The 19,858-nt window shown below is 44.1% G+C and overlaps 1 protein-coding gene across 4 annotated transcripts in view; it reads right to left on the bottom strand.

The window, feature by feature from the left end:
• LOC120319585 (WD repeat- and FYVE domain-containing protein 4-like) overlaps positions 1-19,858 on the bottom strand; it is a 91,079-nt gene that overhangs the window by 61,615 nt on the left and 9,606 nt on the right. For all 4 annotated transcript variants that reach the window (XM_039368598.1, XM_039368596.1, XM_039368599.1 and 1 more), the window contains exons 8-16: positions 15,907-16,067; positions 14,340-14,792; positions 13,553-13,654; positions 12,294-12,484; positions 8,213-8,787; positions 5,984-6,077; positions 2,529-2,743; positions 1,829-1,995; positions 1,326-1,524 (exon numbers count right to left, since the gene is read on the bottom strand). In XM_039368598.1, the coding sequence (XP_039224532.1) occupies positions 1,326-1,524; positions 1,829-1,995; positions 2,529-2,743; positions 5,984-6,077; positions 8,213-8,787; positions 12,294-12,484; positions 13,553-13,654; positions 14,340-14,792; positions 15,907-16,067 (2,157 nt within the window). The remainder of the gene's footprint in view (positions 1-1,325; positions 1,525-1,828; positions 1,996-2,528; positions 2,744-5,983; positions 6,078-8,212; positions 8,788-12,293; positions 12,485-13,552; positions 13,655-14,339; positions 14,793-15,906; positions 16,068-19,858) is intronic.

Here is a 19,858-nt window from a genome sequence, read left to right as displayed (position 1 = left end):
ACTGGGGAGGGGATCCCACAGTGATAGGGGGTGGACGGGGGGTGGACCTTCCCGCCGTGTGCTGGGCGTGGGCAGCCTTGATATATGCTGAAACTCACCCAGGTTATCGCAGCTCCAGAATGTGTGTTGAACATAGCCAGGCTGGACACACACACACACACACACACACACACTTTGGCACGAGAAAAGATCTTCTAGGCTGGTTATCTCCACCCACTCCACCGATATGTTTCTCCTCCACTCATGCAGAAGACAGAGCCTCCAAACAGGGCCGTATCCATGCTTCAGCCACTGAGGAATAACTGAATTGCTCTTCATCCCAGATAAACAACAACTCACTAACCTAACATGTGAGGTAGCTAGCCTGGCCATTCAAAGATAGATACACAAAGACAGCTTTGTTTTTGTACTTCTCTGAATTCTGCAATTCCACGCTCCCTGTTCTCCTTTATAGCAAAATGTGCATTAAAAGTTCCATAAAGGTATCTGAACACATGAGGAAGTGATACAAAGAGAAGGACTTCCTTGCTGCTTAGAAATAGTTATTCAGCACTGTAACCGTAGGAGCTACAAAAAATGCTTCTACGTGAAATTCAAAGAGCTACATCATTTGACATCCATCTGGTACCATTTCATCCCTGAGGTTAAATATACAATAACTCCCCCCACACGCACCCTAGTGGTCCCCACACATGCTCTAAATGCTGCCAGCAAAATATGTAATTCTCTCCTTAAATACGTAGGGAAAAATAATATTAAGTGCATTTAAATTTAAGTGTTGAAAAACTTAAATAAGGTCAAATTACATTTTATCCTACCCCCTACTCAATTCTTCATCTTAATCATGCCCTTTGTGGATGGGTGTTCCCGCGCCCCCAGACACCATTCAAAAACAGCTCAAAACAATTGGCCATCTCTGGCCTGCACTAAGCAGGATTGGCTCAAAACACCTTAAGGAGGACTTGAATGACCTGCTCATGTATGTAAACAGCACTAGATATGCAAGGATAGTCTTCCTGACTTAGCCACAGGGGAATTTCCATGCATATTTCCCATTATACATTACAGAACTATGAGTAATAACAAAAAGGGGAAATCAGAAACCTCTGTCCGTAAAGTTGCTGTGAACTACAACTCTTATCTAATTTGCCCCATAAATGGGTGACATTCCTTCAGGTGACAAAGGCATCTAAACAACATGATTGATTGATTAATTGATTTTTGAACTATCCACCCATCGAAGTAGCCTCCATGGAACCAAAGGCAAAGGACCTGGAGGCTGAGAGGAGGAATGGCGGAAGGGGAAGCACAAATCAATGTATTACCCATATCCTTCAAGGGACATGTCAAACTCCACGAAGGAAGGCGCCAGGCAGGCGCTCTGCAGGTGCAGGCTGCGTGGTGTTGCCAAGGAAATAAGGCTCATGGCCGTTTGGAGAGCCATTGCAGAGCCCGTGGGGGTGTCAGAGCCCAACAGGGTGTGAGGAGGCTTTGTGCTGTCGTTCCATGCAGCTGTTCCAGAACCTGATGCAAGACACACGCCAAGTCAGTGATACCACTGCAGGTTCCAACCTGGGAACTTTGAGAGACACGGCAGAAAGAAGTAACTAGAGAAACACCAGCAAAGCATTCCACAGTTGTGAGCTGGATGCTTCATTCAGCACCCTCATAACTTCAAAAGGCTGTTGAACAAATGGATGCCAAGTGGGGGGTCTGCCGTACTGACTCTGCCCTCTCGGGCAGGGGAGGGCAAGTCCATACGCTCTTCCCTCTGAGAATTCTCCATATATTTGAAAGCTACTAACATCTTTTTGTAGTTTAAACAGACCTTTTAGCTGCTTCTCGTAGGGTTTGGTTTGCAGATCCACAATCTTCTGGGCTGCCCTCCTCTGGACTCGGTCCAATTCCTCTCTGTCACCTAGGGGTGCCAGGGGGAGGTTCACACGGGGTGGGGCAGCGAGGGGAAGGGACATCATCCGTGGGCACAGAAACTGTCTGAAAGAGATCGAGCGAAGGACAAATGTCACACAACCAAAACAAAGGAACTCCTGGACGAGGCATCTAGGCAGTAGGTGCAAGGCAGAGGTGGAGGGGCAAAGACGAAGTGGGTGGGTGAAGGTCCTAGAAATGCCTTAAAGACTTCACTGTGTGTTCCCCAAACCCGGGACTGCCAGTTGCATCGGCCAGCGGTTCTGGAGGACAGGATTCTTGAAAGAGGCTGTCACGGGCCTTGGGGAACTTTCAGAGTCTTACCAGTTGTACCTCTGTGGCATGTTACCAATAGTGTTGTTCCCAGTGAAGAAAATAAGAAAATAATAAGAAGAAGCTGCTTTATGAGGTGGTGCTGGAGATGTTCGCTGCCTTGAGTTATTATTTGTAAAATAACAAATAAGGGCAGGATACGGATACACGGAGAAATAGGTCACCTCTGAAAACACCAGCCACAGTTGCTGGTGAGGCATTTGGAAACCTGTTGCCCAGGCCCAGTCACTCAAAGCCCCAGGCACACACCCCCGCCAAGGCGTCACCTCAAGACCCCGGGCTGAATGGACTGGGAGGCGAGCTTCTCGAAGAGCCGGATCAGAGGCGGGTGGAGGGGGCTGCTCGCGTCATGCAGAACTTCTGGGCAGGAGCCGACGAGGCTGCCCAGCAGGCCAGCTGCACAAGCCGCTTGGCGGTTTTTCTCCAAGCCCATCGAGGATTGAATGTGGTTAGCTGCAGCGAATTGGATCTCCAGGGATAACTGAAACAAGCCAAGACAGGGCAAGAAGGAGACACCTGAGTGGAGGGCTGGTAACGAGAGGGCAACCAGTAGCCGGCGGCCATAATGAGCACAGAGAAGCCCTGGACCATTGCAGACATTAAGTCCAACTTTCTAAACAAAAATTTAAGAGATGATGTAGGAACCCAGTTAATAAATAAGTTTAGAAATAATATAAAATTGCCAAATGCTGCTTACTATTGCGTGCTTTTTGTTAGAATCATTCATTGCTCCATATTAGATTTTATTGAAATTAGTTGCCTCTTTGTGTGTTATCTCCACTGCACACAAATTTTGCTGGAGAATTTTAGAGTTGCAAACTCTGCTGCTGAATATTTAATTTTTGACTGATATTAGCACACATGTTCATGATCAGAAATTAGAAAGAAATAGGGCACCTAAAGTCATTCTGCAGTCACTTTTGTGTATGATATAAATGTATGTAAAATACAACAGACAGGAAATTAATTCAAAATTTAAATGAAATGGCTGTTGGAAAAAGGCTAAGATAACAAATGTGATCAGATAAATCAAACACAACAGCAGAACATGTTCAGAGATGTTTATGTTCACTGTAATATGCTGTCTCCACAATGAAGCTAGATTGGTTGGAAATTAAGATTAATTAATTAATAATTAAGTTGCTGGCTGAGAGACTGTGAGTTCTTCTCCATCTTAGGCATGAAAATTCAGCAGGATAAATAGGCCTGTCACTCTTTATCAGCCCACCTCACAGGGTTGTTGTAGGGAAGACAATAGGAGGAGGGAGTATTAGGTATCTTCACCACCAAGTTGTATATAAAAAAAGCAAAATAAAAACCTAAAATAAATAAATAAGCTACATTTTATCTAGGTTTCTAAATATGATAAATCTGGATCCTGTTGCTACATTTCTTGGAGGGGGGGAATATAAGGTGATTGATTGTGCCTATATTCTTCTGATATCCCTGATGATCAGTCTGGGTTGCTCAGATGAATTAAAACTGATCCAGCTTCGTCACATGATCTAGATCAGCAGTGGGGAACCATGGGTCCATCTGTGACTGGTGGACTTCAACTTCCAGCATGGCTGGCTCACGAATTCTGGGAGTTGAAGTCCACGAGTCATAAAGGGGCCCATGGTTCCCCACCCCTGATCTAAGGCATGTTTTCCTCCGTAGAAAGGTAGGGATTCTGACGGCTAAGTGGAAAATTGGTAACTTATGCCAATTAGAAAGAATTGCTAGTTTAAAACTTGGGAAAATACAGACTATGCAGAAACTAACTGAATACATGTTTTAAAGAAAAAGTGGTGATAGTTATAGCCATCTTCTTCATAGTAATTTTAAAAAACAACTTGAATTTATTTAGTATGCAAATAAAAATTGTATCAAGTAGTGTAAAACTATAATAAATGGGGTATTTTGGTAAATCTGTTCATTAAAATTATAAATCTGAAAAATAAACAGTGGCATTATGGGATATCCGGCACACATACTATATAAAGCTCTCCTGTAACCCAAGCAGAGATCTTTGTCGAGCACGGTTTTTCTCTGCTCAGCCAGCCAAAGATCGGCAGTGCAAGCAAGTTCGTGTTTTAGCCACAACCCTGCTTGAGAACCAAAGACATAGGAAAGCTGCCCATGGTCTCTCGGTCACCTGTCATGGGTGTGTTTGGTGGATGGCCACCCCCGAGCCGGCTCGGATCTGCCCAGGTTAATTGAGCTGAAGCTACCAAAAGGGACGGGACCCATTCAGGGTCACTTCCGGCTCCCTTCAGTTGGGGCTGCAAAGGATTTTCATGAATTGGGGCCTCTGATTCACCAGCAACTGAGAAAGTGTCATCTAGATTTTCTAAGTAGGCTCTAATGCTTTTTGTACCTTAAATATTGCTCTTCCTAATAATAATAATTTTGCTTCAGCAAAAAAGCAAGGTTAAGGGCAAGAATGACATCGTGAAGATCTTGGCTCAGTAAATCCGCATTGCCCTCACAAATTCAATAGAGCCATAATGGAGTACAAGGAATTGATTGTTCGCATTATGACAGCAGTCCTGCCAATAATGAGATTGCCTTGTTTTGAATAAAATGTGCTCTTTTCAGAGATGCTCGTTCCAGGAAAAAAGGGTTTTAGTGAAAAAAATTAATGGTGTCAGGAAAGTACTTTCTGTTTCCCCAGCTGTTATAGGATTGATTTCCCTACGCATCCCTCCCGGAGTCTGTCAGGGGCCCAGGAGACGCAACTACAGATCAGCAGAGAAGCCCACAACTTTGCACCAGGACGACGTCTGAGGGCAAACGTGTCAGTCGGTCCACCGCACACGCCTGCTGTTATGAAGCGGCCCCCCTCTTCTCTTATCAGCAGGCTCCACACTTGGAGGGCCTCGCGAATTGCACTTTGTACATGACTAGGACGGCAGATGATGCTAATATACGACTCCTTATTATTTTGTTTTGTAGTTGGGTGACCATATTTATTTGCAATAGTGGTGAATATCTGTGACTCTGGTGTAGGATGTGGTTCCTTCTCCGAGCTTGTGGTTTCGTTCCCAGGCTGGGCGTTTAGGGGATGTCAGTGTCGTGCTCTTCTCTTTATAAGGGCTTCAGGTGTGGGTGTGTCAAGTGAAGGCCTTGTGATGGGTCTTGTGATGGGCCAGGTGTGAGTCATCAGTGAGAGAGGCTTGTGATGGGGGAGGGGGTGTTACATCAGGTGGGGGTCATTGGGAAGTGAAGTGCTGGTTGGGGGGGGGCTTGTATGGGATGGTTGAGGGTCGTTGCTGCCTCTGGCTGGCTGTGCAGTTGATTCGGATCCTGAGGGCTTTGTGGGCTGGTTGTGGGTCAGTGTGTCTGTGGATGGAATTGCTGGTGGAGGGCCAGGCTTCCATGAAGTCAGGAATGTGGCAGGTGGTAGCGTGGCCAATGTTTTTTGTGCTGCTCCAGTCAAACTGAGGCTGTTTGGTGTCGGTGTGGGTTGAGATGAAGGATTTGGGGTCGTGGTGTTTTATATTTCTTTATTTAACTAAACAAATGTATCAAGTGACTATGAATACAGATGAAAGAGGGCACTGGAAATAGGATGGGTGTAGAATAGATTTCCTTTCTCTTTTGCTTTCATTTCCTTTCTTTACTTTTCTCTTTTGCATAATACAATATTTTGAAAGGAATAATGAGTATGCTATGCTATATAATCTCACCTTCATGAAGTTGAGTCACCCTGGTGGGCATCAGTCACTTATCGACTCACCTCTGGATAAGCTTCATTGTAGAGTTTGCCAATCAGTGTCACCATGACACACAGGGCTCCAGGACACACGATCATCGAGTCCTCACCTCGTGGCCTTCAGAGAAAAGACAGAGGACTCCTATTGCATTTTTGTAAACTTGTACACATTAAAACAAAAGAGTAGGAACCAGGTCACAGTCCTTCTTGTCCATTCCTGCATAAAAACAGGAAAGCAAATGTTTCTGCCATCCGGGAGGGGAGGAGAATTTGCAACCTTTCTCTTCCAAGGATAGCCCAGAAAAAGGTGGCTCTCCCAGCTGGCCTGGGGAAGCTGAAGCTCCCCCATGGAGTCCCATCAAGCACTTCCTATCAGGAGAGAAAGGGAAGGAGCAGGCTTTGTGCTTCAGATCTTCCTTCCCGAGGCAGAAAAAACAAAACTAATCCTGTAATGTTCTGTAAAGGTTAGCTTGCTCTTCGTTGTGTCTGAGTAGAAGGAGTTATTTCCTCAAGGTTACCAAAGAAGGCGTTCTGATTTGTGATCTCAGTTTTTCCAACATTTTGAGAAGTATCTGCTTATTTGGAACTGCCTTTTAAACAAAATTAATGAGTGGAAACTTTAATTGCCTTTTCTTTTCATAATTTTGTGAATGAACTATGGCTCCTCCCAAGAGCAACAAAGAGGATCAGGGGACTGGAGGCTAAAACATACAAAGAAAGGTTGCTGGAATTGGGAATATCCAGTTTAATGAAGAGAAGGAGGAGGGGGGACATGATAGCAGCCTTCCAATATCTCAGGGGCTGCCCCAAAGAAGAGGGAGTCAAGCTCTTCTCCAAAGCGCCTGAAGGCAGGACAAGGAGCAACAGATGGGAACTAATCAAGGAGAGAAGCAACCTTAGGACTAAGGAAAAACTTCCTGACAGTCAGAACAATTAACCAGTGGAATAACCTGCCTCCAGAAGTTGTGGGTACTTCATCACTGGAGGTTTTTAAGAAGAGATTGGACAATCATTCGTCTGAAATGGTATAGGGTTTCCTGCTTGAGCAGGGGATTGGACTAGATGACCTCCAAGGTCCCTTCCAATTTCTTCTTCATCATAATAATCATCATCACTATTATTATTATTATTACTATTATTATTATTATTATTATTGAAAAACAGCAAAGAGAAAAAGGAAGATTCCTGTTTGGCATCTCTTCTTATGATAAATTATTGTGAATTAAAATTGTTGGTCTTTATTTGATCTGTTATGGGCTGCTAAATATTGGCTATCATACTTTGCAATTTAGAGCCAACTTTAAATATCTATAATTTTGTTAATGAATAGTCCATGTACGCAATCAAAGACTTCCCATATATCTAGATAACATATGCAGCTGAATCTCTTTTGTAGAAATGGAATATAATGAACAGGGTGTAAAAGTGGGGAGACTTCCAGAAAAGACTGCACAGTCTGGAGACTGAATCATGCACGAGAAAGAAGCTAAGAATAATCCCATCTTAATTACTAGAAACTTGGACAGGCTTCCGGGAGTGTGTGTGTGTGTGTGTGTGTGTGTGTGTGTGCCCGTGTCCCCTTGTTGACCTGTCTACCTGAGAGGGCTGAGAGGGGATAAGAATCCAGGGAATCTCAACCTTAGCAACTTTATGATGAGTGGACATCAGCCTGCTGGGGAATTCTGGCAGATGAAATCCATACATCTTAAAGTTGCCAAAGTGAGAAACACTCATTTAGATTGATATGTGTGTAGAATTCTACTTATAAGTAAGCATTATTTGAAAGCAGAAAGATCCAGAAGGCTATGAAAAAATGCCAGTCAGTTTGATGGGAGCCTCATTTACCTTTATATTTCCCAAATACGCATGAACGGGAATGAAATCCCATGGTATTCAGAATCCAAATCCAACTGCAAACCACCCTTTTGTCCTATCGAAGGTGCTCCTCACCCCACTTTTCTCTAAAAGAGTGGGAAAATACTTTAGAAGAGGAGCTGCTGATGGCAAGTGATAGCAAAGAAAATTTATCAATAACTTCCTTTGCACTTGAAATAATTGTGCCACTTCCTGCGACTAACACAGAGGATACTTAAGTCTGCTATTAACATTAAATCCTTTGAGCTTGTCTTGTAGGTAAACCTACATTGGAGTAATCTACAAATGTGTACACTCATGAAAATATAGGTTCCAAGACATGTAAGAAATAGGATAATTAGAACATCCAAATGAGTACTTCAAACATCGACAGCCTACCTGCTCTGGGATTCTGGCGGCTGGATGGCCCAAAGATTCCCTAGAGACCCTTCTTGCTGGTTTTCTGTCCCATCCTGAATGCCCAGTGTGGGAGGATCTGTTTCCACCAAGCAGCTCTTGAAGTCGAAGGGGTTCCTCTTGGCCATGGAATCAAGGAAGCTGAATATCCTGATGCAGCTTTTTAGCCGTGCTGGGAAAAGCTCAGGTGAGCAAACAGCTGCATTTGAAAGCTCAACGAAGGATCGTGGTTTGTTGATCTGCATAGGGGTTTGTCCCCACCTTTGTGCTGAAAAGCAGCCAAGCAGGCCGAGGTCCTCCGCCATCCTCTCAAAGAGAGCGTTCTTCTGGAAGAAGTCTGCATTGGCAGGGTCCGAGTAAAGAGCGGCTGCCGTGGTCTGGAGAAGGCGCAGTACCAGCTCCAGCAGGTGGCTATGAGCAAAGGAGGCCCAGACACCCGAAGGCGGGTCCTGCAAGGCACCTTCCATGTCAGCCAGAAGGGAAAGCAGCCCATTGAAACCGCTGCTGATTCTGAAGGCGGAGCGGCCCTTGGGGTTCACCAGGGTCTTCAGGAGAGACTAGCGTTGGGGGGAAAAGGGAAGAAGAATCTGTCATTGCATACACAGAATGTGCAAAGTACAACAACCAACTCCATAGGAAAACTGGTCTTGACTAAAGTCCTTCAAATGAAGAATTTGCTGTGCTAAAGACCCATCGTTTCCAGAAAGCCTCCACAGAAGGGTTCCGCCTAGCCATTTTTTAATAACACGAGCACCAGGACAGAAAAGCAACCCTCTCTGGTCTCGGTTCCTGGAGGTTGGGCACCAGAAGCAGCTTCCCCCTGAAGGGGGAACCCCAAACAGGTTAAAAGAGGCGGCCGCCCCTGGCAGCAGCCACGCCCTGCTGGGCTTCCTTGGGATCCTATGCATAGCAACAAGCACTCCGAATTGCACCTGAAAACCTATCGGCCACTGACGAACAAGAAGCCTTAGGTGCAACCTGGGCCTTTAAAATAGGTTTCTTAGGACTGCACGGGCTGGGACCCATCAAGCAGCCAACTGCTCCATTTTGAACTAGCAGTGGCTTTACGGGCAGCCCCACACTGAATGCCCTGTAGTCGTCTAATTGCATGAGGGCAACGTCTTGAGTCACTATGTCGGGACATTTGGTCCATACAGTGTCAGGCCACAAACCAGAGCTATCATGTCATAAGACAAAATGAATTATCCTTCCATCAGAAGGCATCTAGCAACACCTTTTTAGAGTAACACATTTTATCAAAAGACATAATTCTTTTGTGAACTACAGCTTACTTCATCAGAAGATTGCCTTTGTGAACTTAGGAGGATGTGACGTATATGTTTGCCTGTAAGGGGTTTTAATTTTTTAAAGATATATGATTTCAAAACTTCATCCTATACATACTTCTCCCTGATGCCGATCCTGCCTCTTCCTCCCCCTTGCCCTTGCCTTCCTCCTCCTCCTCCTCCTCTGAAAGGGGGGGGGAGTAGCGTGCCAGAGATTGGAGGGGGAAGCTTAGTTACTGCCATTCAGTTTGCATGCTAATGTATCACACCAGGCAGTAACTCCTGAACAGGCATAAACCTAATAAACTGGACCTTGATGTATCAGAATGGCTTTGACACAATCTGGAGAGGTCAGTCGTAACCACATTTCTTCTGGCTCTAACTCTGTTACAATTTAATTGTCTATTCTTCTGGCTTTAATCTGTAACAGGCCTGCCTGGAGTGGAAATCCCTAACTAAGTTATAGCTAACAGAATTTATTTCTGCATGGCTTTCTTCGTTATTCCTCATAATTGCCCACCGCCTGCCGCTCTGGAACTCTCTAGCACTTGCACTTGGGGTTTAACAGCTAAATATAAATTAGCAAATCAATCTGAATTTGAACATAATGCAATCATGATCCCAAAGGCTACAGCTAGTAAATTCATTCTCTTATATTATGTATTAATATAGTTATAATTTGTCAGAATTAGGCATCAAAGCTGCATTAGTTTTTATATCAGTTCAGGCAAGCAGCAAACTTTGCCATAAGAAGAATTTTAGATTAGCTGTAGCTGTGGCAGATTTGTTCTCTTCACTGGACAGAGAGCATGGGGGGGGGGGTGTTGGGTTATCTCCTTTCACTCCCTCTAACAGGGAGGCTATAGCCTTCCCCCCCTCCCCCAGCCTTCTAGGGGAAATAAAAAAGGAATATAAAGAATCAGGAGCATACAAGAAAAGTGTTAATCAGTGGGATTCAAATTATTCTGAGCAAAGATTCTGAAGGTTGAATTTCCTCCCAGAACTAATAATTCAGCAATAAGACATTCTGGATAGAAACCACCCCTTTTTCACATTTCCTCAGGAAAGTAGACTTGCCATAATATGTCCAAATGATTTTCTCCATCAGTAGCTATCAGGGACTAGAAGCCACATCAGTCTCTAGGTGGGTGAACTTACTGGACGATAAGACTCTTGAAAAATTCCTCTGAACAGGTGCTATTATCTTTATATAATTTTATATATATAAAATCAGGTTTATAGCAATAGCACTTATATACCGCCCCCTAGTGCTTTACAGCAGAGGTGCCCAAAAGGACCAGTTACGTGGAGAGAGATTTTTCTGCAGGTTTTGTGGACAGCCTGCATCCCGTGGATGGGGCTTTGCTTGTTTGTGTGGACCAGCTGCTGGCATGCTGTGGCCCGGTACCGGTCCACGGACCAGGGATTGGGGACCCCTGCCTTACAGCACTGTCTGGAAGGTTTGCAATGCCAGCATCTCCCCCCCCCCCCAACAATCTGGGTCTTCATTTTACTGATCTAGGAAGGATGGAAGTCAACCTTGAGCCAGTCAGGATCAGACTCTTGGCTGTGCGCAGCAGTAGCCGGTAATGCTGCATTTTAACCACTGCGCCACCGTGGCTCTTATCCCAAACATGGGAAGTTAAATCTGAACTTCTAAATAGTTTACTACTATACTTGGTTAATTAATTGTGTTTTGCATTTTGCCTGACACACTTACCCTCTTCACAACCTAGTCAAATTGTGATTATAAACAACCATCTCTACGTTTAGCTTTTAGCGCAATATGGCCATATAGAGTATTGTGTTCAAAATCCAAGGTTCTAGTGATCAGTTGCCAGTTGCCAGCTGCTGCCTTTCTATGGCTTCTGCCTGTGTCCTGCCCAAAAAGAGACACGGCAGGTCATAGAACAAGGGTTGGCCTCTTGACGAACGTCCTGTTCTTCCCTGTGGCCAAATGGATCCCGTGGAAATTGCACCAGGGGGTCATTGCCCCGAGAGCAGCCTCGTCCTCCCCTTCTTCTTCTCTAACACTTCGTATCTGGAGGCCTCCCGATGATGGTAGATGGAAATGAAAATTGCCACACCGGCTAAATCTGCTCTCTCTACTCCAATCCTCATTCCCATCTTATTTTAAGCCTTCTTGGCCTTACAAAAGCGCCAGACTGGGGTTCTTGTGGATTGTATCCAAACCTTGGCTGTTCACAGGCCCCTGAAAAGGATAATCGCTCTTAAGGGTCTTCTCTCCACCCACCCCCGATCCCTTTAATGGACCATCGACCTACTTTAGGTAGTTGCTGACTACTGCAGCAGCAGGGAACTTTTTAGAGGCCAAGAAACGTATCCGACATCAGGCCCTGTCCTCAGGGGCAGCCAGGAACACAGATACACATCGTTCACCAAGTTGGAAGATACCCGAGAAATCTCTCCCACTGCCCATCCCTGATCCTTGCAGGACCTACTAGAGATTTAGGTGCCAGCCCAGCCTCTCTGGGAAGACTTCCAAGGAAGGCGGAGGTATCATTTCACGAGGCAGCCTGTTCTGCTCTCGGACAGGACTTACTACCAGGTAATTCCTCCTAAGGCAAATAGTATTTTCAGTTTTCAGTCAGTTTTAGGGGCCGATGACACATTTCAATGCATTATTTCCCTATGCGGCAAAATAACTATATTTCCATAGTTTAGAATTTCCCGGTGATTCATGGCCTAGTAGAGGAACAAAGCCCAACCATTAATCTTTTTCAGATAAGATAGAGCTGGCATTTACTATTCCTTACTTTAAGCAGATCCAACTTGAAGTGCAGTTCGCCCTGAGTAGCGGAGCAGAGAGCCCCAACAATGGAGCTCATGTACTCCTCAGGGTTGACGATGGACAGTTGCTCCAGGATCTTCACGGCATCACTTCGGTACTGCTCATTGTCCATGTAAATCTTGATGTAAGGCACCATGCCATAGTCCCTGAGAATGACTGAGAAATCGCACGTATAACTTGCTACTAAGCCATATTCCAAGCAGAATCTGAAGGATGGTCACTTAATGATATAAATGTGATGATTTCATAGATTATTTTACAATATAAGACCAAGTTCAGAGACCTGTTACTAGAATAATTAAATTTCATTGAGTAGCACAATGAATGCAACATTGTACCAAAAGAGTAAATAAAATATTTATTCTCCCACCCCTGAAAAATCGGTGTTGTTAACATGTGCCAAAATTGGTGCAGCCTCTGTCTCAACCTTTGGCTCTAAGTATTTCCTCCTTGAAAGTAAGGCACTGTGGTTCATGCCACTGTGCAGATCACTGTATGCTGCTATGGCCGCACTGTAAATACCTCTGGAGTATTTAGTTCTCGGGGGGGGGGTTCCTAAGTATTATTCTTTATAGCCCATCTCTGCTTTCCTGTCTCACCATCTGAATTCCTCCCACGGAAAGATGGGAAAGCATCTCTGGAGGGCGCCTGCCACAACCATTCTAATGTCCATGAAAAAGTTTTCAATTCTGTCCCCCTTTTAAGTTTTTTTTTTCTGATTAAGAAAGATAGGAAAATGTTGAAAAATGAAGAGAAAGACATAAATGGAGATAGAAATAGCATTGTATTATCTGGACTTTCTTTAGATTCCATGAAAAGAAAATGTAATTGCCTCTGTTGAATTAGCCTAACCCAATATTTGCATGTAAGCGCCTTAAAGCTTCTCTAAAATTTACAAGATTTTTCTGAATCCGTAGCCAGGTCCCAAAGTCCCTACACAGGTTAGGAAATAATCCTCAGAAAGCAGTGTGGGAAAATGCTGCTTCTCTTTCTTTCCCACAGTCAGTTCTTATTTTGATGGAGAGTTGCCTGAATCATGAATCTTCCACAGACTGGCGCAGTGGCAAGATTAGGAAACCAAGTATCTGCCAGCTGATTGGACCATCCGCTGGCTTCAGGCTCAACAGAGGAAGCAACGGATGAAGTCTCTTACGAACTAATCCCCTGCAACCCTCACCTGGTGGCCCATGAAGCTGGGCTGGTTCTTTTTCTTTTTTTCTTTACCTGTGTTCCTCACAGATCCCACCACCAGAGCGGCCGTCATCTTCAGCATCATTTTGAGGAGTTCCTCCACTTCCGACACCTGAGGACCTGCTTGGATGCTTCCTGCATGACAAGAAACCAGGTTGATTTCCTCATGAGTAGCACTATGTACAGATGGTTGTCCTTTCTACACACGGGAAATAAATTCTCAGAATGACAGAGCTCACTTGGACCAGCTGTCTCAGAGATGAGGAGACGCCACAGCTTTGGAAGCTGGACAGTGTGGGGGAAAAAAGCGCCAGGATTTGGTTAAAGAGATTGGGGGGCGTGGAGGGGTGAAGCTAAAATGGAACCTATTGGGGGGTTGTGGGAAAATAACAAAAGTATGAGGAAAGTGTGGGGGAAGGTTCCAATGAAGCTCTGAGCAGATAGAATCTCAGAAAGCTGCTTATGTGCTGTGAATGGTGGAGGGAAAGGAGAAGGAGACAAGAGTTTCTCTGAGCAAAAATGTTGTTCTCCTAAAAAAACCCTGAAAAGATGTCAACTTCTGCGGGCACTAAAAGAAGGTCCAGCAGGAGGAAGCAGCACATCCTGCGGGACAGATGGCCCAAGCATGAGTTGCAGCTAAATTTGGGGTCCCTAAGGCAAACATAAATTTCAGAAGGGGCTACTGAAGACCACAGGCAACCAGAGAAAGGGGTGGAGCTGATGTCAATCCATTCCCAGCCTGAAGAGTTTGGAAAAGATTTAGAAAAGCACATTTTTATTTTTGTATGTATGTATGTATGTATGTATGCATAAAAGATACCTTTCTTTATCAGTCTTTTGGCTTCTTTACGCAATTGAACAAGCAGCATTCCTAAAAGTCCTGAATCTCGGAAGATGTCCGTCAAGAGGGGGTCTCTCTGTGTGACACTGTGGAGGCAGCCCAAGGCAAGCGAGGCGCATATGGGATCAGCCTTCTCGTTGACCAAACACTGAACCTTCTTCAAGATCTCATGAGGGATATAAGACAGGTCCACCACCACCGACTCCACCAGCTGGAAGAACTGAACCTGGACCAGGAAGGGCTTGAGAGGGATGACCCCCACAAACTGGCAGATGGGCTGCAGAGACCACTCAAGCAGGAAGAAATTCATGGGGTCCCACATCCAGATGGATTTCAGTACGTGCAAAACGTACTGGCAGAGATTTGGGTTGTTGGATTTCTGAAAAAGCAGTTCTAGTACCTGAAAAGCTTTCAGGTTCCTTATTCTTTTTCCTGTGAAAACAATAATCCTATCAACAATTTCTGTAATAGTTTTTAAATCATTGTTGCTCCCTTCCTTGTGCTAAATCTAGGAAAACATGTTATATTGCAGCTGTTTGTCTTAGTATAGATGTCTAGAGCAGAAAACAGGGATCGTCTGTCTTCCATGAGGCCGTCCTGATGGCCATCTTTAATCTTCCCAGGTGAAGCCTGCACATCCTTTTCAAGGGGGCCTCACAGTGCCTCTCTTGTTCGCCCTCTGCACATTTCCCCATCCGCCCATATTCTGTTCAAACACAGCATGAAGAAAAGTACTTTTGCACTTTACTATGAGCAATAGCCACGGCCCTTAGACTTATACACCGCTTCACAGGGCTTTACAGCCCTCTCTAAGCAGTTTACAGAGCCAGCCGATCTGGACCCAACAATCTGAGTTCTCATTTTACCCACCTCAGAAGGATGGAAGTCTGAGTCAACCATGGGCCGGTCAGAATCGAACTGCTGGCAGTGAGCAGTGAATTAACCTGCAATGCTGCATTCTAACGAGAGCGCCCCCACAGCTCTTACATGTTCAATAAATACAACCTAGTTCTATAAGCTGTTATTCAATTGCACAATAATCTTATTTTTTTTTTAAAAAAAGAAGAATTTAATTGAATTTGGAAATCTTTAGTTAGAAGTATGTTTGTACATGGTGGTACTGGTGACAGAGATAAAGGATATTTAATTTATGTCCCATTTTTTTACTTTTATAAACATTTCAGGCAGAGTTATCATTTTTATTTATCACCACTTTTTAATAATAAAAAAATATCTGCTCAAGTCTATCCTAAAGCATTCAGCTTTTAATTTACATTTTAGAACGAACAATGAAACCAGAAAAGGTAAATGCAATGTAAAATATTAATTCTCTTGAAACAAAATTATGTTGCATTTCTTGAATAGCCATATTTGCGGTCAGGAAACCCACCAATACATTGCACTGTTTTAATATCTGCATTACTGGCCATTTCCCCCCCACACACTTCCATTTATTAGGCAAAATTTAAATCTTTGACATATTTTCTCATATCTGTGCATGTCATGGACGGAAATGTCCTAACTCACTCCTATCTGAGTTCCTTACCAGAAGAAACAGGCTGTTTCTCATCAAACTGTGGCAGTTGTGGATATACAATATTGCGTGAAACACTCAGTTCAGTTTCCCCACAAAGGGTCAGTTGTGTCACTAACTCCAACGTCTCCTTGATGCTGGCATTCTCTTTTTTGTCCAGTGGCCCTTCATATCTGGAAACAAAACTGGAAGAATTAATTGGCAGACGAATAAGTTCGCATACAATTACAGAGCATAAAAATCATACAATAACCAAACTTGAAGGGACCTCAGAGGTCTTCCAGTCCAACCCTCTTCTCAATGGAGGAGACTCTTAGGGTTAGAGTTACATCACCATGAACTCATAGAGCAAAATGGACATTGCCACCAAATTCGGAGTGCTTGGGTATGTTTGGGGGGGCACTGACTTTTCTAGGCTGCCCTATCTATCTTTCATGATAAAATACATGGGAAAATCCCATAGGAGGAAAATTCCACTTAGGGTTAGGGTTAGGTCACCATGAACTTTGAGAGCAAAATGGACATTGCCAACAAATTCAGAGTGCTTGGGTATGGTTAGGAGGGCACTGACTTTTCTAGACTGCCCTATCTATGTTTCCTGGTAAAATACATGGGAAAATCGCATTGGAGGAAAATTCCACTTAGGTTTAGGGTTAGGTCATCATGAACGCGGAGAGCAAAATGGACATTGCCAACAAATTCGGAGTGCTTGGATATGGTTAGGAGGGTACTGACTTTTCTAGGCTGCCCTATCTATGTTTCATCGTAAAGTACATGGGAAAATCCCATAGGAGGAAAATTCAACGTTGGGTTAGGTTTAGGTCACCATGAACTCAGAGAGGAAAATAGACATCGCCAACAAACTCGGAGTGCTTGGCTATGGTTGGGAGGGTACTGACCTTTCTAAGCTGCCCTATCTATGTTTGCTGGTAAAATACATGGGAAAATCGCTTTGGAGGAAAATTCCACTTAGGGTTAGGGTTAGGTCACCATGAACGCGTAGAGCAAAATGGACATTGCCAACAAATTTGGAGTGCTTCGGTATGATTAGGAGGGCATTAACTTTTCTAGGCTGCCCTATCTATGTTTCATGATAAAATACATAGGAAAATCCCATAGGAGGAAAATTCCACTTAGGGTTAGGGTTAGGTCACCATGAACTCACAGAGCAAAATGGACATTGCCAACAAATTCGAAGTACTTGGATATGGTTAGGGGGGCACTGACTTTTCTAGACTGCCCTATCTATGTTTCCTGGTAAAATACATGGGAAAATCGCATTGGAGGAAAATTCCACTTAGGGTTAGGGTTAGGTCATCATGAACTCAGAGAGCAAAATGGACATTCCCAACAAATTTGGAGTGCTTGGGTATGGTTAGGAGGGTACTGACTTTTCTAGCCTGCCCTATCTAAGTTTCATGATAAAATACATGGGAAAATCCCATAGGAGGAAAATTCCACGTAGGGTTAGGGTTAAGTCACCATGAACTCGGAGAGCAAAATGGAGATTGCCAACAAATTCGGAGTGCTTGGGTATGGTTAGGAGGGCATTGACTTTTCTAGGCTGCCCTATCTATGTTTCCTGTTAAAATACATGGGAAAATCCCATAGGAGGAAAATTCCACTTAGGGTTAGGGTTAGGTCACTATGAACTCGGAGAGCAAAATGGACATCGCCAACAAACTTGGAGTGCTTAGGTATGCTTAGGAGGGTACTGACTTTTCTAGGTTGCCCTATCTATGTTTCCTTGTAAAATACATGGGAAAATCGCATTGGAGGAAAATTCCACTTAGGGTTAGGGTTAGATCATCATGAACGCGGAGAGCAAAATGGACATTGCCAACAAATTCGGAGTGCTTGGGTATGGTTAGGGGGGCATTGACTTTTCTAGGCTGCCCTATCTATGTTTCATCGTAAAATACATGGGAAAATCCCATAGGAGGAAAATTCCACTTAGGGTTAGGGTTAGGTCACCATGAACTCGGAGAGGAAAATGGACATCGCCAACAAATTCGGAGTGCTTGGGTATGTTTGGGAGGGCACTGACTTTTCTAACCTGCCCTATCTATGTTTCCTGTTAAAATACATGGGAAAATCCCATAGGAGGAAAATTCCACTTAGGGTTAGGGTTAGGTCACTATGAACTCGGAGAGCAAAATGGACATTGCCAACAAATTCGGAGTGCTTGGGTATGGTTAGGAGGGCACTGACTTTTCTCGGCTGCCCTATCTATGTTTCATTGTAAAGTACATGGGAAAATCCCATAGGAGGAAAATTCAGCGTTTGGTTAGGCTTAGGTCACCATGAACTCAGAGAGGAAAATAGAGATCGCCAACAAACTCGGAGTGTTTGGGTATGGTTGGGAGGGCACTGACTTTTCTAGCCTGCCCTATCTATGTTTGCTGGTAAAATACATGGGAAAACCCCATTGGAGAAAAATTCCACTTAGGGTTAGAGTTAGGTCATCATGAACTCGGAGAGCAAAATGGACATCGCCAACAAACTTGGAGTGCTTAGGTATGCTTAGGAGGGCATTGACTTTTCTAGGTTGCCCTATCTATGTTTCCTGTTAAAATACATGGGAAAATCCCATAAGAGGAAAATTCCACTTAGGGTTAGGGTTAGGTCATCATGAACGCGGAGAGCAAAATGGACATTGCCAACAAATTCAGAGTGCTTGGGTATGGTTAGGAGGGCACTGACTTTTCTAGCCTGCCCTATCTATGTTTCATGATAAAATACATGGGAAAATCCCATTGGAGGAAAATTCCACTTAGGGTTAGGGTTAGGTCACCATGAACTCAGAGAGCAAAATGGACATTGCCAACAAGTTTGGAGTGCTTGGGTATGGTTAGGAGGGCATTGACTTTTCTAGGCTGCCCTATCTATGTTTCCTGTTAAAATACATGGGAAAATCCCATAGGAGGAAAATTCCACTTAGGGTTAGGGTTAGGTCACCATGAACTCAGAGAGCAAAATGGACATTGCCAACAAATTCGGAGTGCTTGGGTATGGTTAGGAGGGCATTGACTTTTCTAGGCTGCCCTATCTATGTTTCCTGTTAAAATACATGGGAAAATCCCATAGGAGGAAAATTCCACTTAGGGTTAGGGTTAGGTCACTATGAACTCGGAGAGCAAAATGGACATCGCCAACAAACTTGGAGTGCTTAGGTATGCTTAGGAGGGTACTGACTTTTCTAGGTTGCCCTATCTATGTTTCCTTGTAAAATACATGGGAAAATCGCATTGGAGGAAAATTCCACTTAGGGTTAGGGTTAGATCATCATGAACGCGGAGAGCAAAATGGACATTGCCAACAAATTCGGAGTGCTTGGGTATGGTTAGGGGGGCATTGACTTTTCTAGGCTGCCCTATCTATGTTTCATCGTAAAATACATGGGAAAATCCCATAGGAGGAAAATTCCACTTAGGGTTAGGGTTAGGTCACCATGAACTCGGAGAGGAAAATGGACATCGCCAACAAATTCGGAGTGCTTGGGTATGTTTGGGAGGGCACTGACTTTTCTAACCTGCCCTATCTATGTTTCCTGTTAAAATACATGGGAAAATCCCATAGGAGGAAAATTCCACTTAGGGTTAGGGTTAGGTCACTATGAACTCGGAGAGCAAAATGGACATTGCCAACAAATTCGGAGTGCTTGGGTATGGTTAGGAGGGCACTGACTTTTCTCGGCTGCCCTATCTATGTTTCATTGTAAAGTACATGGGAAAATCCCATAGGAGGAAAATTCAGCGTTTGGTTAGGCTTAGGTCACCATGAACTCAGAGAGGAAAATAGAGATCGCCAACAAACTCGGAGTGTTTGGGTATGGTTGGGAGGGCACTGACTTTTCTAGCCTGCCCTATCTATGTTTGCTGGTAAAATACATGGGAAAACCCCATTGGAGAAAAATTCCACTTAGGGTTAGAGTTAGGTCATCATGAACTCGGAGAGCAAAATG

The sequence above is a fragment of the Crotalus tigris genome, unplaced genomic scaffold, assembly GCF_016545835.1.
Source record: "Crotalus tigris isolate CLP2741 ecotype Arizona unplaced genomic scaffold, ASM1654583v1 scf7180000020858.209836, whole genome shotgun sequence".
In the NCBI taxonomy this organism is placed as follows: Eukaryota; Metazoa; Chordata; class Lepidosauria; order Squamata; family Viperidae; genus Crotalus; species Crotalus tigris.
The sequence above is the reverse complement of the archived record's forward strand: the minus strand, read 5'-3'. Positions and strand labels throughout refer to the sequence as shown.